The 26,600-nt window shown below is 45.7% G+C and overlaps 4 protein-coding genes across 12 annotated transcripts in view; 1 reads left to right on the plus strand and 3 right to left on the minus strand.

Annotated features, from left to right (window-relative positions):
* The window catches only part of LOC118510439 (WD repeat-containing protein 47), a 61,248-nt gene extending 46,949 nt beyond the window's left edge, over positions 1–14,299 (minus strand). Inside the window, exons 1-2 of one of the 4 annotated variants that reach the window (XM_036052229.1) lie at positions 14,019–14,299; positions 12,078–12,496 (exon numbers count right to left, since the gene is read on the minus strand). The gene's annotated coding sequence lies outside the window, so the exon portion shown is untranslated. Of the gene's footprint in view, positions 1–12,077; positions 12,518–14,018 lie in introns of all 4 variants that reach the window. The other 3 variants (XM_036052227.1, XM_036052228.1, XM_036052230.1) reach the window with 3 other exon arrangements.
* A 349-nt stretch (positions 14,300–14,648) lies between these two features.
* On the plus strand, positions 14,649–19,515 carry LOC118510443 (TM2 domain-containing protein almondex). The gene is made up of 4 exons (XM_036052241.1): positions 14,649–14,853; positions 14,940–14,968; positions 15,038–15,100; positions 15,170–19,515. The coding sequence occupies exons 1-4, from the start codon at positions 14,748–14,750 to the stop codon at positions 15,734–15,736; spliced, it is 765 nt and encodes a 254-aa protein (XP_035908134.1). The 5' UTR covers positions 14,649–14,747; the 3' UTR covers positions 15,737–19,515.
* On the minus strand, positions 15,892–22,240 carry LOC118510441 (Y-box-binding protein 1). The gene is made up of 2 exons (XM_036052239.1): positions 21,854–22,240; positions 15,892–21,771 (listed from the first exon to the last, which is right to left on the minus strand). Exon 2 carries the CDS (start codon positions 21,704–21,706, stop codon positions 20,513–20,515), a length of 1,194 nt encoding a protein of 397 aa, XP_035908132.1. The 5' UTR covers positions 21,707–21,771; positions 21,854–22,240; the 3' UTR covers positions 15,892–20,512.
* A 602-nt stretch (positions 22,241–22,842) lies between these two features.
* The window catches only part of LOC118510448 (triple functional domain protein), a 59,102-nt gene continuing 55,344 nt past the window's right edge, over positions 22,843–26,600 (minus strand). For 5 of the 6 annotated variants that reach the window (XM_036052245.1, XM_036052249.1, XM_036052246.1 and 2 more), the window contains one exon: positions 23,908–26,596. In XM_036052245.1, the coding sequence (XP_035908138.1) occupies positions 26,363–26,596 (234 nt within the window). In that variant the 3' untranslated portion in view covers positions 23,908–26,362. Of the gene's footprint in view, positions 26,597–26,600 lie in introns of all 6 variants that reach the window. The other variant, XM_036052244.1, reaches the window with a different exon arrangement.

The following is a 26,600-nucleotide window of genomic DNA, read 5'->3' on the forward strand; positions in this document are numbered from 1 at the left end:
CCCCCAAAACATGCAACCCTTTCGACCAATATCCATCAAACCAAAACCGATCATTTATACGACCTAAAGCCCTCAGAATCAGAGGAGGAATTCAGCTCGTCATCAGATTAGATAGGGGATGGAAGTACACCTTCCGGCTTCCCATCAAAACTCGCTCCCCCATACACTTCAACCCAATTTTATCGATTTCAATCGTTACGACAACGGAGCCGTTGATCTTGAATTCGATGCGAAGTACTGCCCTCGGCCCCCGGCAACGAACGACGACCACATCGTACTCTGACGAACCGTGAAATTAAAGCTGATCGTCTTTTGGCCGGAGCGCATAAGCGCACCACCGGAATTGTCGTGGAACGTCGCCGTCGAGGGATGTTGATCAAGCGAATAATTCGATTAGAATTAGATCAATCCGTATGTGAACGATCGGAAATGTTTTTCGGGGGTAAAAACATGTAGCATTGAAGGATGGAGCTTAGTGGAGTTGGGTAGACACAACTTCTAAAAGTAATCATTACAGTGATTGATGTGGAGAAGGGTCACACTATCTAAAAGGGAGCGAAATTTTTAGTTCATTTTAATTACAGTTTATCATCGCCTTTGCCTAAATTTTATCTCCCCGATCACCATTCGCGTATAAATAAAGCCGGCATAATGTTGAAGTTTATCGCGACTTATCTAATCATAACGTAAGAAGATATATTTTACTATTATAAGAGAATTGTAAAAAGACAGCAATGATAAAGTACGTCTTAAGCTCATTTAAAATCATAGCTTGGTGCTTCAATCTCAGAAACAGGAAGCCACACACACAAACACCGCGCGAGGTTTGTCCACCAATCACTCAAAAACCAACAACGGCCTCATCTGCAAGAATTAAAATGCATGAGCAGAGAGCGCAGAGAGAAGCAAAAGGCGAACCAAATGAAAAGAAAAGCGGAATTTGGAGTCTAGATTTTTCATTTAAAATGTAAAATTCGTTCCTAAAAAAAACACCCCCCGTATCCAAATGCAAATAAATGTCTAGTGTTAATAATAAAGCTCTAAATAGCAGGAGAAGTTGTCATCAGCACGAGCCCGGCCCATACTGTGTGCTGCCAACAAAAGACTCACCAAAATAGGACTTTCTTCCAGGCGTGTACGTGCTGCTGCTGGATTCTATAATTATCAAACCATTTTCTATCGTCCCGGAAAAAAACGGAAAACATTTCACACATTCTTATCTGTCGACAGAGCGTGCTCGGGGTCCCTATGCTCAGCATCATTTCCTGGAGCCGTTTCGGTCGAGACAGTCTACCGTGACTGTTGGAAAATGGTCTCTTCTGCTTCGCTTTAAAAGTGCATTCCCCAGACAGTACCAGACGAAAATATCGATTCGTGCCGACGACGAGTGGTGCTCCAAAACGGGTGCGGTGGCGTATGGAGTGGCAGAGCCAAGCCGAGACCTACGCGGAACAGAGAACGAATGGTGTGGCAACGCAAAAGCGTACCAAAAGAGTGGTGTGGCGTTCGTTCCACCCTCGGCAAAAGACGTCCGAAAATGGTCAAAACTGGATCACCCATCACTTCCGTTTCCGGAAGTCACACATACACAGCGAGGGTGAGTGGAAAACGGTTTTTATTTCCATTTTTTCTTATGCTGTGCGTGTGCGTGTCTCTGTTTTGACTTTTCTTCATTTCCATTTCAAATGGCTCACCATGGCAGCTCCCTTTGGTGCGAGTTTTTAAGTAATGCCAACTACCAACGTCACTCATTTAACGTTCCCTACACTACACTGTCAACGGCGTTTCGGGCGCCGTTCGTTCGGTTAAACAAGGCAAGGCCACAAATGCCGCCATTCGACGTCCAATCAACCGGTCCACAGCACGCGACGATGATGAACCCGGGGACGGGTTTGTTTACTCTCTCTCTCTGGGTTTTTTGTTTTCTTCTTCGCCAAGGGAAAAGCGAGACATTTCCACCAGCCGTTTGTTTTTTCCTGCCCTGCCGTCTGCGTGTCTGCTGACAGCCAGTTAGTCAGCCGCTTTCGTCACGTTCGATTGACGATTCCGTGTACAGTATCGTTTATGGCACCACCCGCCAGAGTTCTCCAAGGAGTTTTCCAAACCAAAATCGTTCCCGATCGATCACACGTATTTGTACGGACTGGTTGTTGATGGGAAACATCAGTTTCGTGATTGTGGACAGAAAACAAAACTAAAAAGCAAAGGAATCAAGCCCGATCCGTAGCGTCTTGTGTGTCTTCCAGCCAAAACACCGCCGATTGCTTGTGTGAATCAGCAACAGAAGCGTGTGCGGTGGAAGTCACCCGTAGAGAGCTCACATTATTGTATCATTTTTCATTCGATTTTTGCCGACGATGATGGCTTTCGTTTTTTCTTTTTCGCTCCCATTGCCCACCCCAAGACATACGATAACTAAATCACGCCGAGAATTAATCAACGAAAAAAAATAGCACCTAACAAAAGCAATAGAAAAACACTCGTCGTAACAAGTTTATTTCCATGTTCGATGAGTGGTTTTCCTTCGATCGGTCTCTAACGGCGACCGCGTGCATTGAAGGTGAAAATGGTATAGGGGTGGTCGATCGTATCCCTCCTGCCGGCTCACAGTGGGTGGTAATCTTTTGATGTGTTTTTCCTCAACACCCCACGAGAATGATGGGATGTCCAAGAACAATGAATGATTTATGTTTTTTTTTTTGTCGGTGATGTGTGTCTTACGGTAGCTAACGGAAAATTAGGAAATTATTTCTAATAGCCAAGCAACTGTGATAATATTTCACTGAGAAGATTTTGGGGAATATTAATTGAAAAGCAATTAAAACCATTTTCCCAATAAGATAAACTAGCTTACTTCTGCTAACCGCGTAGGTTAACGTGCATAACTATCATTAAAACACATTCAAAACAACCTGGTACACGGAAACATCGAAACAAAAACTTAATTATGCACCATAAAAAAGCTGTACCGTCTGGCTGTATGATTTCTCACCCAAATAAGTACCTTTTCGGATGGGAAAGAAAATCTCTCGGGGGCAGCAGTTTAACGTTGAAAACAGCCCCAGTTTCGCTTTGGTGGTTTACCTCTTCGTTACGCATCCGCTGGTCGCACGCAGCAAAAACCACCTTTGGCATACGATATGCGATCGCGAAATCACGCAAACTCGGCCACCGCTAATGGGCACCTGCATGACCGTACGCGCAACACAACCGATCGGACGGATCCAAAGACCGGACAATTATACACCTAGCCCGCGCTTCATCTCCCGGCGTTATTAATTATGCGTTGGTAAACAGTGATTGAACCTTCTTCTAAAGAGTGTAACGGAAGCAAAAACAAAGGCAGACGAAAAAAAACCCCCCACTAATCTTACCGATTTGCCGGCTTGCAGCAGACCAGCGAAACCACGTGAGGAATGCCTCCCTTTCTCTTTGAAGCCGGGGTTTGCCGGGGTTTTGCCTTGATCGTGTGATTCAGGCATTCGATCGATCATCGGTATTGATCGTGCTGGATCGTAACTTTCTTCGATTGGATGCGAAGATTTTGCATACTGCTATTATTATTTTTATTCGTATTATTAGGGTGGCCGTTTCCCACAGGTGGCCTCGAGAGGGAAACCCAGTTGCCCCAGCTGGCGATTGGCGACGCATTCGCTAGGGTTATTATATTGTTTTCACTTGGAGAAACCTTTTTTGTTTTTTCTTAACCATACCGCTAATATTGGATTGAGTGTAGACATCGATATTGTAGTAACGTATACGGTATAGCAGCTGTTAATAAATAGACAAAAAATTATAGGTTTATCAAATTATTTGGAGCAGCTACGGTCAACAACAGCAACCTTCGATGAACTCTGTCTTTAAGGGAAGCAGTTTGGAAACGTAAGAAGCTTTGTGATCAGCTGAAATAGCCGATATAGCTTTTATAACATCATCTCGTTTCTGGAGCAAAGCAAGAACGCCGAATAGGGACCAGATTCTGAGCGCAAGACCTCAGGACCCCGACGAAATTGACGAGGCAAATCAAGAACCTGATAGTTTTTCCGTTAAAAACTTGGGTTCTAGAGGTCAAATCTATCCATACTTTGAAGACAATCTTGGGCAAGATCCGCAGGTGATCCTCAGCCGCCTGATAAGTTGATCAATAATATACTAAATCCCCAGTAGAAGCTGGCCATGTCTGAGTAATCGGTAATAGCTCGAAAAGAACGCCTCTTGAAGAAACCTCTGATCCACAAGAATGCGGCATCCTAAGCCGAGAAGCATATGATCGTCTCCTAGGCTTCCTAGGCTTTAGAGGCCTCAGAGACTTCAAGAGAGTTATCGATAAGACAACCTAGACATTTTGTAAAATGTTTCTTGAACGTCCGTAAAGTCATCAGCATCTCTTGTATTTTCATCACCATCCAAACATAGCATTTGCTTAATACATACGCCACTCCAAACAATAGGAAGACAATGCCGAAGCCTCCACCTCCTAATCAACCAAAATATGAATACCACCCTTTTATTCCCCCAACTCATTAAACTTTATAACGAATTCCTCCCTCCACGTGAGCCACCTTCGTAAAAATAGATCACATCCACAAGATTGTGCCAATTTCCGTCCTGTTGCTTTACATTACGACCTATCAAAAAGCGACCCACACGACACAACATTCAATCGATCTACGGCTCGTGAATCGAACGCTCGTGAAGGGTGTCCAGGACAGAGAGCGCGAGACACACACGGCCCCGGTTTCCATGATTTCAGCATAAAAAAAACCAACCCACCTAACTCTCAGCAAAACCAACCAGCCAGCCAACCCATCCGCCTCCATCTATGGGTCGGTCTAACCGACCTACGCAAAATCACTGGTTGTTAGGTAAAAAAAAGAAACAAACCGATTGCAAATGGCACACATTTTGGACAAGAATTCTGACGCACATCGCACTGACGACCATTTCTCGCTACAAGCTCACTACAATAAGGAAGTTGAGGCTGGCGTTTATTTTTCAATTCCACCGGCAGATTGCAGCTGGTTGGAATGTTTCCTTAAACCCTATTCGAGCTCAAGAAGAACACATGGAGGAGTCTCGCTCGAGCGTGTGCGGAGGATCGTCACCGAACATTGTAGCTCATTTTTCAACCTTTCGTCTATTATTCTTGCTTCAGAGCGCCGGCAAATCGATCATCTGAGCCACGATACTAAACTCCGACGTGCTCGCTCGGGCTGCTCTGCTTCAACTCCGACCAGCTCGTCCGTCTCACCTCGCTAGCGTTGGTAATTAAACCGACCATCGTGGGACACAGCAACGGCGGCAGCAAGAAACAACGCCAGATAACGCGAAGCAACACAAAAAACGATCCACAATATGTAAAGTAATTACCTTAGAACACAACGATTGGATGCGCGCAACCCCACTTTAGCCGGTGCCGTGCAAATATGTATCATCTCCGCGGTGTGCCATATTGGCGATTTCGTTCCCAATGCTTCTGGTTCTGGTGGTGAGCATTAAAAACGCTTAAAATGCAGACAAATGAAGAGGCGCACAGCGGAGGCTTCTTTCGTTCGACGTGGCAGGTTGCATGTGTAAAATCACCTAACTTTGAAACGTTAATGAATGAATAAATCCCAGAATGAGTAAAGCGTGAAGACGTGCGCAAAAAAAAATGCTTCCCTCGGTGCTCTAAAACAACACTTAACAACAAGAACCATCGTTGTGAACCAAGCACACACACACACAGGGATCGGCCAGGCTTCAAGCAGAAGACATCGAGATCTTCCTTTAACGATCGCGCACGCCCCCAGTAATATTTCGCGTGGTGGTAGACTTTAAATTGTTTTTTTTGCTCTCCGCTTCCGATCCTTTCCCTTCGCTTGATGGCGCTTTCCTTCGCCCGATGCATTTCTGTTCATAATTTCTGCTCCATTGGCCACAACGAAACGGGAGCTTGCCCCCGTGGCCAGCTCTCCGCAGTGCTGCATGCGAGCAGTGCATCATACTTCGGCACGCGGTGGGTTATTGTTTTACTGCATGCAATCATCGGCTGCAGGTCCTATACACCACAGGTTCGTGCAATCGTCTGTGGCCATTGACCACAGCACCATATAGTTGCACACTGCCAATTATCAGACATCGGTTCACCGGACGGGGACCGGTCGAAATCGCCATGCAGCGTGTCGAGATCGGAAACTGGGCAGATAAGTAGCTCTCTGGGCAAACCTCCCAGAAGTTGAACACTTTGATGGGTGTTTCCTACCAGAAGTAATTTATTTCTCAAGAACACACATTACGGAGAGCGAATTTGTTTGCAATGCTTGACAGATTTTCATAGCGTCTAATGCGTCAAGTTAAAGGGCTGAATATCGCAGGTAAAGTTCTTCCAACTGGAGCTACTTCATAAAACTGGAGTTATTCATCGATTCAGTGTGGTCACAGATATCAAAGAGTATCAGTAATACAGGGTTTATTACTACTGAAATGATCTTCCAAGGGCTGATATATTAATCCAATGTCGCTCAAACCTTGCAGCAATGCTCATGTAGAATCATCCCAACTTCTTCAAAGACAATAACTTATGACAGATTTGACAGACATGTTGTGGTAGACGAGGTAGACGAATACAACATGGACGACGGTTGATTCCAGCAAGACTAAACGGCATAAAGACTAAGCGACCTCGAGGCATGTCTTACAGCGATTTATTTCGAAAACTGAAGAAATTGACAGGTCGACAGAGAGATCTTCCTGTGAGAATATCTGAACGAGTACACCAGGCACTCTCCAACATCTTAAGACCAACATCAGCTTATTGGCCAATATAAACTCGATCATGTAAGAAAACGGATATTGAAGGACCCAAATTTTAATTTAAAGAAGTCTAGGCACTTAATAGACGCCAAAGAACTTCAACAAAAAGCCTTCAGATGTATCATGATGAATATCGCTGTATTATTAAAAGTAATTTTTAAAACTACGCTTTGCAAATAATAACAACTTCACACTCGACAGATTCTTGACATCAATCCACCCAACAGAGAAGAACCATCCACCGCTCTTAATGATCGCCGTTCAGTAAGAAAAACTCTTCAATCAATTTTGCACGGCCCCGTACGACCGGCCCCAATCGTAAATTGCATCCCATTTCACGTCACTTACAGCTGTTTAGTGCATCCGGTGGAAAAGGAAGCCCATTTTCCCTCTTTTCCCGTCCAGTCAATCGGAACAAACCACCCGCATACAGTAGGATGACAAAGAAAACAGGAAGTTTCCCTACTGAACTCCTTGTTTTTGGTGCAAAAGCAGCACAGCGCTGTCTCAAGTGTAATCGTGCTGCGCGTGTCTAGCAATCGTGCCACGGACACGCATCTAATCATCGTCACCAACGGCACCGATGTGTGCGGAACTGTAAAAAGTAAGCTGACGCAAGCCTAATGACCGACCGACTGTTAAAGACGCTTTCCGGGCAAAACTAAGCGGTATCAGTGTTTCCATAAAATGGTTGTGGCCCCCACCGAGTGAAATTGCACCAATTTGCCAATTTCTTTACGATCCACACTGTTTCGCGAAGCACATACACCACACACGTGCACGTGTTTTCTCTCATTTTTATACAATCGCACCTAATAACCTTTTTCGGATACTTCAACATGATCGCCCATCGCCGTGGAGAAGTGAAGTGTTGTAAATAGACAAAAACCCCAGCTCGTGAACACACGTTTGCTGGCTTCGCAAGGCAATAATATTTGTGCTGTCATTTCCGACAAGCCATTGGGGAAGAAGAATAGAATTGCCGGACCCATCATAACCTGTCTTAAATTAAGCGTGGTAATAAAACAATTTGAGCCCGGCGTTGTGCCGACAAAAGACTCGCACATATCTTCAATTTTCCTCACCATGGGAAGAGAGTTTAAGGGCAATATTTAAATAGCCGACTTGCGACCATTAGCCTATTTTTTGGTGGGCGAGGGATCTTCCACTCCAGCTCTCTACGCAAATCTAAGATAAGAGGAAGTTTGTTTGTCTTGAAACACTCTGTGAAAAACAAAATCTGGTCTGGTCAACTTTATCAACGCGTCGTACAAACTGTGGATCAGATGTCTGGATGTCTGCGCGAGGTTTCGATCTCCCATCACATGACGATGCAACAAATCCCATCCATCCATACATCGAATAGACAAACCCACTAAACAACCACAAATACCTGTTGCCTCCCTAGGTTCTCCCTCTACCCACCACGATCACAGCTAATTTCCGCGATCCGCTTTCTTCGATAAGCGATCCTCGCTTCGTGTGCCACCCCTAATGAGCGGAGGAAAAGAGCTGAAGTTGCTGATCGCGCACACTCCCTGTGCGCTTCTTAATCATTGCTCCAGGCGGCTGCTTCCAGTCTCGCCGGCAAGTTTCACCCGGCCTCTGATGATGCATGAAATTGACAGCTGATGGACGTGTGATGGTACGCGCGCCCCGAGGGAACGGTTTCGCCCTGTCTTCAAGGACTCCGAATTCGAGTGCCTGCTGCTGCTGTCCGGTTCCGTTATCGGGCGTGAGATTTATGCAGACAAGGCCAAGTGGGTAGTGGGTCCGGTCCGGTAAAGGAAAGTGCACCGGTTTCATGTCGTTACGCAGGAAGTCATTACACTCCGGCACTCCACGATCAACGAGAGGGAGAGCACTCGCCTGCTGATGGCCGAACCGAAAACAACAGAACTAACTCTATTGTAGTACAGCTGCCAATGAAGCGATAATAACTAGTCGCCCAAATGGACAGTCTTATTAGGCTGTCTTCCTTATTTGGAAGAGAGGCATAATCGAGAGGCTCTAGGATTAGGAGGTTAAAAGTGCGTATAACTGTGACGGAATCATGCGTGAGATAATTACACTTTAAAGGCGTGACTTTGCTGACTTCCAGACACCAAAAATAGATTGTCCGGAACAACCATTACAAGCCAAAACTGAGGGCTTTTTCTAATGCACAAGATCCAGATTGAAATTAAGCAATAAATTTAGGCTCAATTTCCGATACAAGAAAAGATCCCAGTGAACAATTTAAACTGTTTAAGATATAATCAGCTTACAACTCCTATCCTATCCAATCTCTCAACTGTTTAAACGATTCCAGCTTAAAATGCATCTTTATTACCCATTTTTTCCCGCTTATCAACTCGCCGCAATCTGCTTGCGCTGCACTTTAGAAGACTTATTACTACAAAACAGACTCAATCTTAACTGTGTTCCATTCCATTTTGCCTCTTGCCACTCGTTAGGGCGCACAAAAAACTCACAATCTGCAACAGGGCGCTGTGGTGGATAGGCATGAAAATGCATTCGTTCTTCGAGCGAAATAAGCACAGCCCCCTCGTCTATCCGTATCCCGTGTCGCAAACCGTAACTGCATAAACAATATCGTTTCCTTCTCACCTCGACCAACGCCTGCAGGGTCTTCCCCTACCGGGCGTTAAGTAGCGATGTCGGCAGCAACACATACACGTGGCTCAGCACAGTAAGCAAGCGCAACACAATAGCGGTAAATGCATAATTTGTCCATCATTTATGAATTCATCCCTCGCGAAGCACTCATTCGCCTACCTTACAGTTCCCTTCTGTTCCCTCAACATCCCACTGGTGTATAAGAAAATCGAAACTCAGCATCTTTCCTTACAACCTTTGCCGGCTTTAAACCGGCACCTATGAAATGGTATTTCATGAAACCGTTTCCAAGCTGTCACAATCCCTCATCGTTTCCCCGGGCATGCAAGCAACCGCACCGTACTCAAACCATTGCTTGCTTTTGGCCTTGAGATCCAGGAAAATGCTGGGTGCTGACGATGGCAGTTCCTTGGTGTGTTTGTGTCGCGTGCCACGGAGCTACCAAACACCGAAACTGTGCAGTCCAGAACAGAACTGGGACACGCCATAGAACCAGTTCCTGCCTCGCATAACCTGGATCTCCCTCCCCCGAAGGGGACTCCCTTTTCCCGCCCAACACACGGATAGCAATGTTTTAAAGGTAAAGTATGGTGTATCGTTGACATGTTTCAGACCCTTAAACCGCATTAAATGCATAAAATCACCGTCAAAGAAATTGTGTGACTTTGAGAGACACTGGATGAAGATTTTAGACTGTATCAACTGGTTTTTCTTTCACGCTTAACTTCACCCAGCTTTTCCACCACTAACAAAAAAAAGAAGCAATTCGATGCACCAGAAAGCAACCACCCGATCCGTTAGAGCGGGTTTCGACGTTGCCCGAACACGTTGGAAAAGGAACTTCTCTTTCACGGTTATGGATCCTCCCCGTTTATGGATTATTACTATCGCATCGTTATAGAAGCCGGTAGCGCAGTGCCCTAATCCGGCAAGATTACTAAACGACGATTTTCGGATCGTTTGCGGATCACACCATCATCATCATGGAAATGCCTACAATGAAATCATTTTTAATGATGATCACGCTCCGATCGCGAATGGACTAATTTGGGAATTCAAATTGGACGAGGTTCGCTTGTCTCGTCCGTTCGGGATGCAAATGGAGCCTTCACCGATGGAGCATTTTCGGGTCTTATGACAGAAAATGGTTAGCATACAGATTTTATAATTATTCATGCTTCTTTTTGTAAGCTCTATTGGAGCATAGATGAAGCTCGTTCGTTTAATACGAATTACTCAGGATTACCGCATCACTGCAATCAGCCTAATTGGGTGTTGGGGTTGTGTGTGTGCTCGCTGTCAACGCCCAAACTTCACGCCCCAAAAGAAGGAAGCTCCAAAATCTTCTCCAACCGGTCAAACAATCCAGCAGCGTTGTCCACGGTCCCCCCCAAACAAGACGTTCTATTTTCTTCAGACGCGCGGGAATGCGTCCGGAATACTTAAAGCGTGTGAGCGCGCGTGTTGCATCGCATTTGTTGTAGAATATTTTGTTGACGAGCTGACCTAAAAATATAAACACACACACAAATCCCATTGATTCGGTGCCTTCCTTCCTCCTGTCCCCTTCTCAGCTTTCTCCAATCGCGATGGGGGCGATTATGTGCAAGGGTGTTGTCATTGTGTTGCGTGTCATTACGACCATTACGGTATTGTCGGGTACGTCGTGTACATACCTCCGGTCCCCACCAAAACCTCGAAGATCAAGGCGATGCGCAAACCACAAACCGCGCAACACACTGGGACGCGATAAAAAGCAACGGAGAATCGCTTCCTTTGCGAATGTCAGTGATGTCAAACTCTTATTACCACAGCCACAGCAGTTTGGTAATTGTTGTCAAAGATCGATTCAGACCCATAACGCTTCTGATCCAAAAATTCACACCAAAAAATCAACTAATTTTCTGAGACTACATAGCCAATGGGAGGACTCGAAATAAATTCGAAAATCCTATTTGTGAACATACCAATTCATCACGAAATCCTCGTTATTTAAGATAAATTAGACTGTGACTGTTCTTCTTGTTCATGTCCATGATTTGTAATCTTGAGGAGGTTCAAGAGCAAGATCTTGTATCCGTTCAGAACGTAGTGGCTCCAAGCTGTACCCTAGACTATACTCTCGACTGATATCCACTAGACCAGTTTTTGAAAAAACCCTCGACAAGACGATGTTTACAGCCATAAAATTGGCGAAATATTCGAAAAGTTGCTCGCCTTTTTTTTCAGGCCTTCCTCTGAGGGCCTAGCGTTTGACATGTCTGGTGTACACCAATACTACGCGAAACAAGCCGCTTTGGCATAGGATTTCGCGCAATGGAAAAGAAATGGACACACATCACTCCCGACCCGATGTAACAGTTCCGCAGACAGAGACTTCGGGCGGGGGCAAGATCATTTGGTAGAATCGACCGTTTGCTTTTCAAGGGGTAAACTGGTTCCGGACAACAAACCGGGACCGGTTTTTGTTTTAGGGTTATAGCGCGGTCTTGCCGTTTCGTGCTCTCCAACCGGGATTGGAACAAGGATGCCTACCTAACCCGAATAAGGAACACTATAAACGTCTTGAACTTTTGCTATTGAAATCTCGAACCGCTGACAAAGATCACTTCCTCCTTTCCCTTTTGGGTTTGGAGCGAATGGAAAAATCGATCGTTACGTACCTTTTTACTCCGCAAATGTGGTGTTTGTTGTAGCGGCCGGCAGACACGGGCAGGAAAATCACTCGGGCCTATTGTTTCTTGCCCATCGTTCGATCGCACAGTTGATCGATTTGGCTGTTGTCGATGAACACCTCCTTAGCTGGTTACCGTAGTGATGTGATGCTACTATGATGATGATGAAGGTGGTTCGAGATCGATTAAAGCTGCTTCCGACGGGACATGCACACAGACACGCACAAACACATTTAAAATGTGCAAACCATCTTCAGATTCGGTACAACAACAAAAAACACAGTCGCCGTACACACTCTTCAATATTACATTTCGTTTTCAACACCAACACACATAGGGTGTACACACACATACACAAACACACAATTCACTTTTTTCCTTCCTATGCTACACTGTAGTAGTAAGCGCTGGAAAACGGAAGGGAATTACTAAAGGGAGGAAGGCCCAAAATGAAGAAAAGGTAATGAATTTCACAATTCAATAGGAACAGGGAGCGGGGTGGTGGGGGGAGGTTGGGCCGGGGTTGGAGACTGATCGTGACCACCCTCTCACTCCTCCAGCACTCAATCGTTTTCCAATCGATTATTTTCGCACCCGTTTGGTAAAAGTGGGAGAAATTTCTTTTGACGATTTGTTGCTCGCACTGTTTAGTGAGGGTAAAAAGGTTGGCGCAGGACAAGAAGAAGCAGCAACGCCACCAAACTACACGCACAGCGAGCTGGCACGACCGAATGCATCCAATTTGCATACGATTTATGAAATTGCTCGTCTCGACGAACCCGGGCAAGACGTGGTTCGTTGTTTTCGTGGATTGCTTCGAGTCTTTTGCTACACTTCTTTCAGCTACTTTCCAGCTGCTCATCGCAACTGCAAATGCAGATTAATGATTGTTTTGGTTTCGGTTCGATTGCAGCTATTGGGCGCTTTTTGAGGCACAGGTACATTGGCCGCCGAAAGTGCAGCGCTTCTTGCGTAAAACGTCGTCTTCGTGACGCTCACCCATCTATTCACCCATGACCCTGAACGCAGCGAGTTTTTCCGAGCCGAGAAAAATGACATCACCCAAGAAAGGCGGTGGAAAGGCAAGCAGGTTGTTCACAGCACCCGAACCCCGTCATCGCCCACTACGATTTGCAACAGCTGCAAGGCAAAAGAAGCTTCCTACTTCGATTAAGGGTTTTGTTGGGTTGGACTTATCGAAGGGTGAATCACCATCGCGCGGGATTGGATGGCAACACCCTGAACAACCCTCTTGAGGGGGTGGTTGCGTAAAGCAGGGCAAGAACAGATTTTCCTTCATTTTTCGCACCACATTCTGTCACCATTCCAGCTACATACACACACACACATGAACGCTTTTGTTTTTGACTGCTAGTTTCTTCTCTGGAATCACAACAAAGGGACTGCTACTTCTTTCATTGCACCAAATGCACACACACGCACACGCACACGTGCGCTTATTGCGTCTTCACCGACATGTCAGGGCCTGCTTTTCCTACAGGGAAAACTACGAGAAAAAGGTGCATTTTTCCTTCCTACGCGTTTCATTCTTTCCCACCTGTCTCACACCGGGGGGACCACTACACACACTCTGACACACGCACACACACTGTGTGTTTGTCCGTTCGGATGACGGAGGACATATGTGTCCCCTACAGAGAGAATATGCACATGCCGGTTAATTTTCCCCCAAAAGTATAGGACTTTTCCATACATCTTGCCGCAAAGAAAGCAACACACCTACACCGACGTCATCGCATGGAAGAAGACATTTGTTTCACCTTGTCTGCTTTTTTTCCCTTCTCGATACAGCGTTCTATTGCGTGCGCTAGCTTTACGCTAGTAGCCCTTGTCCAAAAAGGGAATGCAGAGAAGTTGTCACATCAACGAGCACCACCCACAGAAAATGAAGGGAAACCCTTTACGCACCGATTCTCTTTTTTCCGATTGCACAGTCCGCACCACTTTTGTGTTTACACTGCACACCAACAACGCGCTGGCAACCGCACACGGGAACACTCGGATCGTCTTTGGCCGCACACGCGAAAAATGGAACCTGTGCAACCCCTTTCCCGTTCGGTGCGGTGTGGAAAACTTCACACGGAAAATCTCGCTCTCGCGCAATCAGAAGCTCTCCTCGTCGTTGCCACCAGCGAAAACAAACACATCTGACCAAGTTCTGTTGAAGAACGGGTCCCGCAAGAGAGTCACGGTTTTGACAGATTCGGATGGAACAATAGCGAACAATAAGATTGACAGTTGCCGACTGGTGGTGTGTGTGTGTGTGAGTGGGTTAGGATTGGGTGATGCTACACTTGCGATCGTCATGAAATTATTTATTCCATTTTTATATAATGAAAAATAAATCATTTCTTTTCACTTCTGAAGTTCTTTGTGCAGGGTCTCGAAAAAGAAAGCCACATGAAATCAATCCCGTTTTTACATTTTTTTTTCGTTGAAATTTTCCAGCCTTCTAAGGTGCGTAACGCTAGCCCGTTACTCCCAACAGCGTAGCGCTCCTACTCACACAGCAAGCGCTGTCTGTCAAACGCCGCCCGCACAGCGCAAAACACAACATAAACAAACCAATGTCAAACGAACCAAAGCTCGCAGTGTATTTGTAAATTTTGGACGGTGCCTACACTAAATTACGGCAAAATGTTACCCAGTCTGGTGCAGGGACGCTGCATACGATTAAACTGGAAGTCGGTAGTGTTTTTAATGATGTCGCTCATCCTTTCGCACATACGAATCACACAGTCATGTAAGTATCTCCATGCGATAGTAAGGTGGCGATTGTTTTGCAAGCACGCTGATAGATTTATGTTTCGTTCCCCCCCGCCTAACTAGCCGTAAATTCTAACAATCCTGAAGTTACTGTAAGTAGAAAGCCGTCGACGTGCTAACAAAAAAACCCTCCCTAATGATGATTCTTTTCCGTCGTTTAGCCCACCAAACTGGAAAAAATCAGCTCCGATACGGACCGGTCTGCCGTAACCATCAACTCGAGTGTAAGAACCATTGCAAGACACCGTAACGGGATCATTCTTTTCACCCCATGCACCATCTTAAACTTGCAGTCTAAATCATCTTCCGACACGAGCCACTGCCCCACCGACACACTCTGCACCGATCTGCCCAACTCTTGCCTGCAGTGCACGTACAACCCCCAGTGCATCTACGGTGCAGAAATCAATGTAACCTGCCTGCCGAAAACGAACGTAAACTGTCACGTGGACAAGCTGAAGACACCGATCCAGAACGAGATCAAGCGTACCATGATCTGCCGGTACTGCTACCAGACGGAACGCTGGGAGCATAACTGCGAACAGAAGGGTGGCTGCAACTCGATCGATTCACAGTACAAAACCAACTGCACCGTGCACCCGGAGCTGCTGTGCATGGGCCACCGTACGTTCATGAAGAAGATCCCGTGCAACTGGACACAGGGCTACCGGTGGGTGACGACACTGCTCGTAAGCATCACGCTCGGTGGGTTCGGTGCGGATCGATTCTTTCTCGGACACTGGCAGGAGGGGATCGGAAAGCTGTTCAGTTTCGGTGGGCTGGGCGTTTGGACGCTGATCGACGTGCTGCTCATCTCGCTTCACTATCTCGGTCCGGCCGATGGATCACTCTACATCTAGCCCAAGCGATCAGAACCAGCTGCAACAGTAAAAGCAAAATTGTGATACGTGTGACGCGTGTGCGAACTATTTAGCCACTAAATTGTATAACCTTCCGGTGAAGCCTAATATAACCCCAGGTGGATCGATCGGGGGACTTGATAAAACACGATTGATTCAAATTTTTCGATTTTTTTATTGCTTTTTTTCTGTTTTACAAGTTTCGACATTGTTTCCGGTGTTGTTTCGCAGCTGTTACACACACGTTCCAGAGAAACGTAATCGTCATTTGCGTTTGTCCCGATTTTCAGATGTTAATTGCGACAAACTGTTATAGTATTGGTTTGATGTTTTACAATCGCCCCCCAACTTGGTTCTCGTTTGTTGTCTTCGTCGGGGTCACTTTTCCACTCTCGAATCATTTCCCTTCGCAGGATGTTGGCTGAAGGTTGATGTAATATACGATCGATCGACTCTGTTATCCATTATCGAGCATTATTAGCTTCCTGTTGCTTACACTTGCCTCCCGCTTAAGGATGTTCTTGTGTTATGCTTCTTAATTCGAACCGGGCATTTTCTTATCTTGCTTCCTTTAGCTCCTTACTACATCCCACCGTAGTTCTAATGACGGGTGTTGCTTTACACTCCTCTTATGTTGCTGTTTCTTCTCTATAAGTGGCCGATTTCACACACTACATTGCAAATATTATTATTAGTTATTTTCATAGTAGTAGTTCTCTTGTTCTTTCCCTCTCGCTCTCGCGCTCTCTCTTTCCTGTTTACGCGCCACAGGCAAACTGGCTCCATTTTTCAATGATTCACATTTTGCTTGGCTCATTTACCATTCCAAATTAAACCTTCCCTTCTCGCTCCTTTCTTCCCCCTTCCGCGCTTTGTTTTGCTTCCCAGCTTCACGCATATTATTTCTACATACAATAGTGTGTGGTGGTGTGTGTTTGTGTTTGCTTGGTTTCCTTATTTTAGTGATTTCTTTTGCTTTTCTTTTCTCCACCGCTTGCTGGGGTTTTTTTTCATTATCATATATTGTATTTGCATTTGTTTTATACCTTTCTTCTCATTCGCTTGTTTGTTTCTGTTAGTTTATCAAATTTTCGCATTTATGTTCTGCAGCTTCTTTACGGTAATATTATGATGGCCAATCAAAACAGCACTGCCTGTAACCGATGGTTTTTAAATGTGTGTGTGTATGTGTGTCTACAAAATTGTTTGCTTTTATAGGAGATTGTTAAACTATTGTATGTTGAATTAATGTTTTTTTCCACCACTTGCTCACTTTGCCCGCTTTTTGTTTGTTGCTTGTTGGTTAGATAAGAGCGTGGTTGTATTATTTGTTGCATTTAATGGTTTCTTATTTTCCCTTTCATTTTTTCTAGCTTACACACACACACACAACAGACACAGTAAATGTATTCCTTTTTTTGTTTCTATTAATAATTTGCATTCGTTCACTAAACCTTTTTTGTATGTATTTTTCTGTTTTATCGTATAATCGAAAACCGGTGTGAAGGAAATGAGGGGACTAAATAAAAACACAAACCTCTTAACTAGATTCTAGATAAAATTCGCCTCAATGATGGGGGCCGGATAAAAAGGATAAGGGCACCTCCCTTTTTGGCCGACCGGCTTGAAAATTGCACCATAATTATGCATGTGGTACACAGGGGGGAAAAAGACCCCCGAAAAAACGGAGCTAAGACAGCGTCGTGTCGGTCCAACTTTCGAGAGACTTCTCCCGCAGCACAAATGCTAAAAATATCCTCCGTAATGATCCCCGATGTTCGTGGGCAAATACATGCGCGCCGCACTGCTGTCTATTTTTTGATACATGCACGGGCGCGCTGCCTCCTGGTTGTTGGAGGCATTATTCCCTGATTAGCTGCGACACGATATGGTGATTGTTCAGTTTCTCAATATGCTACCGGCCAGCCATCGGGATAATGTTTATGCTGACCACCCCCCTTTTTGATCCCACCCGCACCCGCGCATATACGTGCGCCACACAATTGATAATGGTGGTGGTGTAGTAGTAGTTGTAGTTGTAGTAGTAATAAAACACATTTTTTTCTATTAAAAGCATCAAATCCAATCAAAACCATTTTTGTACGCGAGAATCTTATGCTAAGGTAAGGATGTAGCGCTGATAAAAATGATTTAAAGCTGGGAAGAGTTAAAACCAAACGAAACACAAAATCTAATGCACACATACACACGATAAAACACGATCTCTTCGGTGTGACTATGGTAAAAGTAGAGTGTAAGTAGTTCCGGCTTGTGTTCTAATTATCAGATATGGGGAAAGCAAAGCAGATTGTACGATAGAAACCTAACACACACAGGCACACGACGCGGGGACCCAAAGAGAAGGAAAAACTAACACGCGTCCTGCGTTATGCAAAGCTCAACCGCCAAGATGGCGGATCATAGCAACACGTGATCGTGCTTCACAGCACACCACGTGCTACTATGATGTACTTCAGATGCTACTACAAGTTTAACAAGTTTTTGGGCAGATTTTTCTCCCATTCTCTATCCCTCTCTCTCTCTCTCTCTCTCTCTCTCTCTCTCTCTCTGTGCTGTTCTGCTGCTATCCGCTAGGATTCCTGCTGCCATCCACTAGACCAAGATGGGTTAATCCGCGTCTGGTTGGTATGCACTGCTGGTGATGGTTAGGTTTAATCGCTCGTCTGGTTGAAATATTCTTTGTTATCATTTAGTGTAGAGTAAATTTCTATTGTAACCCTCCTTTTCCCACTCCAAATACCAACACCTGTCCATTTGTCACCGTCGGTAGTAGAATTGTTCCAACCGCGGTTACGCTTGGTTAGAGCGAGAGAGATAGTAGTTGCTAGTTGCTCTCTTGGTGTGGTTCGCTCGGTCTACTAATAAGGGGTTATTTAAACTCAAAAACTCAAACACACCTACTTTGTTACTCAAATGTTTGCCCGGTTTAATAGCTTCCGACCTACGCGCTCGCTGTGTGTCTACCGCTTTCCTTCCCTAAAGGCTTGCCTTATTATAATGTAGAATAGTAGTTGTTTATATTGTTTGCTGCATCTTTCGATCGAAATACCCATGCGTCGGGTGCCGTACGATTTGATGCGTTTGCCCAATTTTCCCTCCGTTCCTTCCACACACACACACAAAAGGTTAAAAACAGTTGAAGCTTCTTGAAACGCCGGGGGGATGTGGTTTTGTTAAAATCGTTGCAAAGAGTAACTAAATTTGGGACTAAATTGTTTTTTTTTTGCCGTGTGATGTCGGATGTGGGGGGGTTACCCCCTTTCTGTTGTAGCCTCTCTCTGCGTTAAAGTTGAAGCGCTGCGAGCTTTGCAAATATATGTGTATATGAACCGTGGGGCGGTGTGTACCGGGATTTTCTCTCAGCACGCACACACACGCACATCCCCACGGTAGGAAACCTGCCGGTGGTCCTGTTTTGTGTTCATTCATTCACACACAAACACACCAAAAAACACGAGCCCTTTCGCCCAGTTGCCTTGGGATTTTCCTACCCTCTATTCTAGAGCGAGCTGTTGTTAAACGTTCAAAGATATTATGCTTTCATCAATGTGTGCATCATCATCCTCATCATCATCATCATTGTGGCTGGCGCGGTGTACGAACCGATCCGGTCTCAGATCTCGCACACCGGCAGCAATGGTTAACCTAATATTATAGTGCCTGTGCGCGCTACTTTACCGAAATTGGTTCGATTTTCTTGCTGGTGGTGGTAGTTTTCCAATTCAGCTTTGCTACCTTCTAATTCACACACGCATAATGGGGTGGCGCGCGCGCGCACACACAATCGTCCTCCATGCGGATGTTGTTCTTCGCTGAAAGGACTGCGCGCAGCAGCAGCGACAGAAATTGTATTTGATCTTTAAACACTTCTATCGAAGAAGCTCTTCTTCTAGCAGGCTGTGGCGATTTACAATATTCATTTTTCTGTTTTCACCATTCTTCCCCAGGGATCTTGTTCCTCTATGGGTTATTAATTGGGACTGCTCCTTCTGCTCTTACTATTGCTACTACTCCCGCTCAAGGATTCAAAGATCTCCCTTCCTTGGTGTAGAGTTAGGTCAATTATTCAAACGTTACTTTATGTAGCTTTCCCCACTGGTTTACTAATTATTTGCTGTTTGCTTCTTCTTTTTTCTTTTGCAAGGTAAAGGATAGTAGTAGTAGTGTGCAATGTATGGTTTATTTATACTTATAACGCATCAATTCGCATCATTCGCAAATCAATGGATCTCTTTCCCTTTCTGCCTTCTTAATCTTTATCTTGTTAGAAACTGCACGCACCGGTCAGGAAAACAAAAGACCCGAGACTATGACGATTGTTTTTCACATTGCGCTCACGCTCGCGTTTTCGCTAATGCTTCTCTTTGAATATTCATTTCACGGGTTGGATGAACACGATAATGGATAGCATAAAAGGATTCGAGATGCACCCACGATAGTGTTGGTATAAAGCTCTCTGTGTTGGTATATTGATAAGCTTGGTTGTACTTACGCATCTCGTTTCCCGTGGACCGGAGATGGTGTCGCGCTCGGTCGTTGTCCAGTAGTCGATCGATCGTAATGGCGAGAGTTGCTCCTGTTGACTCGGTGCGTGGTTTTGGTTTTTTTTACTCGGGCCGTGCGCACGATGTAAAAGGATGATAACTGGGCGCGTGGCCGTCCGTCTCCGATGTTCGAGCACGAGCCGGCACTAGATGGTGATGCAGGTTAGTGGTTGTGGCATCGGTGCTGGCGGTTGCGGGGGTGGGGTACTGTTTAGGCCGAACTTTCGGTGGTCGTGTTCTGGACGGCATTGTTGAAGCCACCCTCGTTGCGCGGACGCTGCGGGTTGCGGCCACGGCGCGGGAAACGTCCACGGCCACCGGAACCACGGCCCTGCATGCCACCGCCACGGCGCGGTGCCATCTGCTCCTGGCCGCCACCGTTCTGCTGATAATCGGCCTGATAGTCCGACCGGTAGCCACCGCGGCGCGGTCCCGGTGGGCCACCCATACCACCACCGCGACCACCGCTACGGTAGTTACGGCGGAAGAATCGTCGCGGGCCACCGCCACCACGGCCGCCCTGGCCGCGCATGCCACCATTGTTGTCCTCCATCATGTTTTGGTCCATCTGCCCATTGTCGCCCATGTCGCGGCGAGGGCCACGGGGTGCGGGACGGGAGTAGTACGAAGCGTAGCCTCCACGGCCACGGGGCCGGTAGCGGCGGGGTTGTTGTTGCTGCTGCTGCTGCTGCTGCTTGTTGACAGACTGCTGCTGCTGCTGCTGCTGCTGTGGCTGGTGTTGCTGTTGCTGCTGCTGGGGCTGAGCCTGCATCTGACCATCGTTCTGCTGTTGGCCATCGCCCTGCCCACCTTCCAGCTGACCGTCCTTGCCGCGGGTCTGACCCGGGCGACGCTGTCCCCGCCTCGACCACCAGCTCCGGAAGGAGCGGCGCTTTTCCGCCGCGTACTGACTACCCTTGACCGGTCCACCCTCCGGTCCGGTCACGTTGGCCGCCTCGTTGCCCTTCTCGCCGATCACCACATCAAACTCGACATGTTCGCCGTCGCCGACCGAGCGGACGGCCTTCTTTGGGTTGTTGCGCGCAATCGCCGACTGGTGCACGAACACGTCCTCCTGCGTGTCGCCCCGGTTGATGAAACCGTAGCCGCTCTTCACGTTAAACCACTTCACGACGCCCGTCACCTTCGTTGCGATGATCTCTTTCTGGGGCTGTGGTGGTGCGGTTGAGGCGGCAGCGGTGGCGGCGGTGGCAGCAGGAGCGGTACCGGTAGCAGCAGCCGGCTTCTGACCGGCATCCTGCGACTGCGGGGCGGGCTGTGACTGTGGCGGTGGCTGCTGCTCACCGGAAGCGGTCTGTTGCGGCGGCGACTGCTGGGCGGCCTGCTGCTGTTGTGGTGCAGCCGGTGCCTGCTGCTGTTCGACACTTGCTTGCTGGTCAGCCATTTTGCGAAGACCTTCTAATTCACCCCTAGTAGTTCACACCGCAAACGTTCGAACGCTGTAGGGCACTGTCAGAAAAATGGCGACACCGAGGTCAGAACGGAAGCGGAAAATGTGGCGCGCACCCGGTGGAAAATGGTGGAAACTTACCGCTTGCTGGTACAGGGCACACTTTTTGGATGGGGCCGACGACGACTTTTTTCCGCTGGTTGCTGCGATGATGATGGTGGTGGCGGTGGTGGGTAATGATGTTCTATAACCTGCACGGTACCGTCTCGAGATTTTCGCTAGAGACGTGTAAGCTCGGATGTTATGAGCGGGTGTCCGCTGGGCCTGATTTTTAAACCTGCTGCTGCTGCTGCTACGATGTAGAGTTGTACGCGGTAGTCATACTACGCGGGAGCGAGCGTTTTCTGGATGATGAAAATTCCAACGTTTCTCAATTCGCCATCAAGAAGCAAATCACATTTCTTTTTTCGGCAGACCAAGATCACTCTAGGCACGGTGTGCGCAGCTTGGCCAATATGCGGCTAAACGTCAAATGTTCGCTTTGACAGCGGGACAATGGGTTCGTCCAAAATTCTCACCACGTGTTGGTGGGAGCGAAATTTTTCAAAATTATTTTCACCTAGCAAAATAGACTTTCGGAAAGAAAATTACCTGCACACACAGGAAAACATAGGAAATCACACGAGGTATATGGCCAGCAGAATCAGTCCAGTCTGGAAAATGCATTTGTCGATTAAAATAACAGACCACTGCCTCTGAAATCCTGTAGAAATGTGTCTAACAACCTTGTGTTTTCAAAATGGACATCAAATGAGGTTATGCTACCGGGAAAGGTCCGGCATACGGAATTCGTTGTAGTTCTGTGTTGCCGGCAAACAGTTACAATGCAATGAAGCTTTTCTTTGATGACCAAACAACAATTTCCAATTGTTTTTGTACAACTGTTTGCTAGAGAAGGATGGAAAAATCGTTTTCTTTATTCTTTAATAACGACATACGCTCGTATTTCCAACGAGTGGATCCTACAGGAGGGAGATACCGGCAACCCCCAACAACATTGTCTTAGGGCTCCTCGCCTATTTTACCAGTGTTTTTATCGGATGTTAAGTCACACTAATTCATCAGTAGAATCACTTTCACAGGATTTTATTTATCTTCACTCCGTTGTTCTTTTGCTTGCGTGTAGTGTTGTTATCAGCATTATTCCATTATTCCATATTCTCCACCAGCTGTGTGACCTCCTTTACTCGACCTTCCTTCCAGTCGCGTCGCTGCTGCATCCCTTCCTTATTTATAGTCTAATTTTGGGGTGGTGGAGTGATTTCCTTTCGAACTCTTCCTGGTTTGATTTTAAACGCACAGTACAATGTACAACACAATTACCCCGTGGGGAGGCGTAATTATTCTCACTTTTGATCGCGTCGTGTGCCCCTTTTTTTTCTTTTTGTTTTATTCTGACTTTGCTATCCGTTTTTATATCGTAATTTGTAGTTTGTCCGCGCCTTGGGCTACTCTTAGGATGCATCCACAGCACAGCAATCCCATAGAGAGAGAGAGCGCACCCAGAGGCACATCGGAGCATACACACTTTCTTTTTCTTTTTGTTTGCAATATTTTACACAAGCGTTTCATTTTCATGCGATTTTCCGTTTTTCTCCTGCCCTGGGACTGTTGCTTGTTGCTCGTCGTACCTTGCTTTAGTCAACAACGGAACGGAAAATAGTAGTAGTGAGTAAGTTAGGAGCAATTTCCGCTGCCCATTTGCGCCACACTAAATTGTAGATTATAGTTATAAATTAAACATTATAACATATTACTATTATGTATTATCACACAAATGTTTTCCTTCCTGCTGTCGCCATCCCATCCGTTTGCTCGCCATATTCATATGTTCCGTTGCACGTGTTTCTTTTCCGCCATTTTTTTTCTTCGGCTTCTGTAAATCACTTCCACACACATTGCCTGATGCACCAATGGTTAGATGGCATCTACACCAACAGCTTCTTGTGCACCTGATTTTTTTTCGATTTTGAATTTACAATTGCAACTCAGTACTCAGCTGCTATCTGCACTGTGAACGTTTTGTATTGTGGACCGAAACCAAATACGTGCTCGATCGTTCGTTATTAAATTAGTTAACCAAATCCTTAGGGTGAAAGTCTAGACCTTAACCGTTGTTCCTACTTTTACCCGAAGCAAAGACCTCTCTGACAGACTGAGCTGAACCCTTAAATAACCGTTCTGGCGAAGTTATCGGTAAAATAAGACGGGAAATGCATAAAACATAAAACGATCTACTAAACAGCCTAAAGACACGATCGATAAGCAGGAGCAGCGTATCTTGAAGTAAAGCTTGTAATAGTTTTCCTCTCTTTTTTACATTAAATTACACATTAGCATCGTCTTTCCTGGAGGTGTGATGCAAACCGAACTAAGAAGATGAGGCGAATTAAGGCAAAAGGACAAAACAAAGCTCAACGAATAATGCACATCGTATCGGGGGTAGAAAGCTAGGAAGTAGATGTCCAAGGACCGCCGTAATCCCAAAAAGGATCGCAAAAATTCGATGCGATGCTTTAGAAAAATTTCCAAAGAAAGCCAGCATCTGTTGGAACAAAAAATTGTTTGGAAACCCCCATAAAAGTCTATTCTTCTAAGAGGACAACACGTGTCCAATACGCGCGTGGCAGTTACTGTCGGAGGACTAAGGTTTGAAAAACGCGATCAATGCTTCCAGAGTCGTCTTAAGAATGTTATATTGACTCCAATAATTAATATAAAAATCGAACATCCATTAAATCATTTTCTTGCTAATTTTCCTGCCGCCCCCTGCTCGACGGTGGTTTGCGCGTTCTCAGTCTCAATACGCCACACTCACCTCGCTTGTTTCTTCAACTAGCGCGCAGAGCTTGTATACAAAAAGGACTCATTTGTAGGAAGAAGTTACGGAACGTACAGATATAAAACCTCACATGGAAAAGGAACAAAACTCCCCGAAAGAAATCATTTCTTACGAATGGAAGGATTAATATCAGAGTAAAGAAAATTCCTTACCTCCCTTGCCATGCTTCCGGAAGGATACCCGCGTGAGTGTGTGTGTTTGTTTGTCGTCGTCGGTTCACTCGTTCTAATTTTTGCGCGTAAAAATCGCCTTCGAAACCTATGAGGAGTTTTGCACGTTCCTGTCGCCTCTACAAGCGCCAACACCTGATCCCGGGGTGTTGTGCCAATCCAGCCAGGCATGGATGTTTTCGCTTCTGTTCTTCCTTTATCGTCATATAAGTTACTAAAAGGAGGCAAAAATGACAAAATATCAAAAATATGTTTTGCTGTGCTACAAATCTGTTCTCTCCTTCGCTTGCTTCCTTTTGTTTTGTTTTGTTTTCCTCTCTTTGTTCCTTCTGCCCTTTTCTTTTGTGATGTTGCTGCTGCTTCTTCTCATCTACTTTCATCTTCTTATCCATGCTTCGCTTTTCTTTTACTCACTTAACTACTGCTTTTTTCCTCTCTTCTTCTTCTTGCGATTGATTTCTCTTTGTTTAAGGATATTCCCCTTTTTCTTAATAACCATATTCATAAAATATATACTTTGTTTGCTTTGTTTGTTTGTTTTGTATCTTCTTTTGCTTGTTGTTGCTGTTGTATGTAATCGATATTCTTCTATTCTAATATTACTGTGTGTGTATGCATGCTCTTTTTGCTTCGATTGCTCGCTCGTTCTTTCATTCTTTGTTCTCATCCTTTTTTGCTCGTGTTTTTCTGATATTCCATTTGCTTTCTCTTTTTCTCTTTCACACTACTTTTTTGTGAGTGTGTGTGTGTGTGTGTTGACCCCAATATGCCAATAAGATTACACATTAAGCCATCGGTTAACGTTACTTACGCACTTTACCGGCGACACCATTCATCTATCATAATCGGCAACGCGATAATGCTGATTTTAACGAGTAAGTTTGAGGGGGTGGTGGATATTGGTAGTTTGTTTTGCTTTGCTTTGTTTCTGTCATCCACTGCTCTTGTTAACATTTTAGCACATTAGCCATTTCCTCTAATCTTGTTTCGGTGTGGCAAGCGCGAAAGATGATGAACGTGCACGAGTTGTTGAGAGTAATTTGCTTTATTTGCTGTGTTCCTGCTGCCTTCGCCTTTCTCTTGTCGTCTATTCTCGATCACTTGCTTCGCGTTTGCGGCGCCTGGTTGATTGGTGGCTTATATGCTATAATAGCCGCCATACCTGGTTGAATAGTAATGTTCCGTTCCTTATCTCTTACGGGTGTGTGTGTGTGTGTTTGTGTGTGATGCACCGGTTCTGCAGGCAAATTCAATTTGCTGCATTACTTAGCTGCTACCGTGATGATGCGTCGACTTCCTTTGTCTATAAATAATCAAATTTGGATTGTTTCTTCTTCGAGCGAAAATGAAACCAAAAATGCTGATCTCTCATCCTCATCCTCATTCATCTGTGCAGCAAATGCACACAATTTTACAGTAAAATAAATAATACTTCTGTGTGTGTGTGTGTTTGTGTGATGAATAGCGGGAGTGTCGGGGTCTCCCGAAGTCATTAAACGACGAGTCGCACAATAAAACAGAAAACGGAAAAGACCGGCATCACCGGGAAAGCGCAGTCCAAAACCCCTATTTGCCGTCTTAGGAATCCTTGGTCAGTTCCTTTTGGTAGGCGATCGGGCTGACGAGCGCTTTGAGGAAATCGTTCTGTGTTTTCAGTATCTCGTGTATCGTGTTGAGCCACTCGTTGTGCAGCTCCGGTGTCGGTGCGGTGCAGATATAGCTAAGACTGGAACGTTGCGGGTCGATTGAGCAAAGCGAGAACCGGTTGCCGTTTGTCTGGTCGGAAAGATCCTGTAGTGTCATTTTGTTCACCTGC

Source organism: Anopheles stephensi, chromosome 3 (assembly GCF_013141755.1).
Source record: "Anopheles stephensi strain Indian chromosome 3, UCI_ANSTEP_V1.0, whole genome shotgun sequence".
NCBI classification, from domain to species: domain Eukaryota; kingdom Metazoa; phylum Arthropoda; class Insecta; order Diptera; family Culicidae; genus Anopheles; species Anopheles stephensi.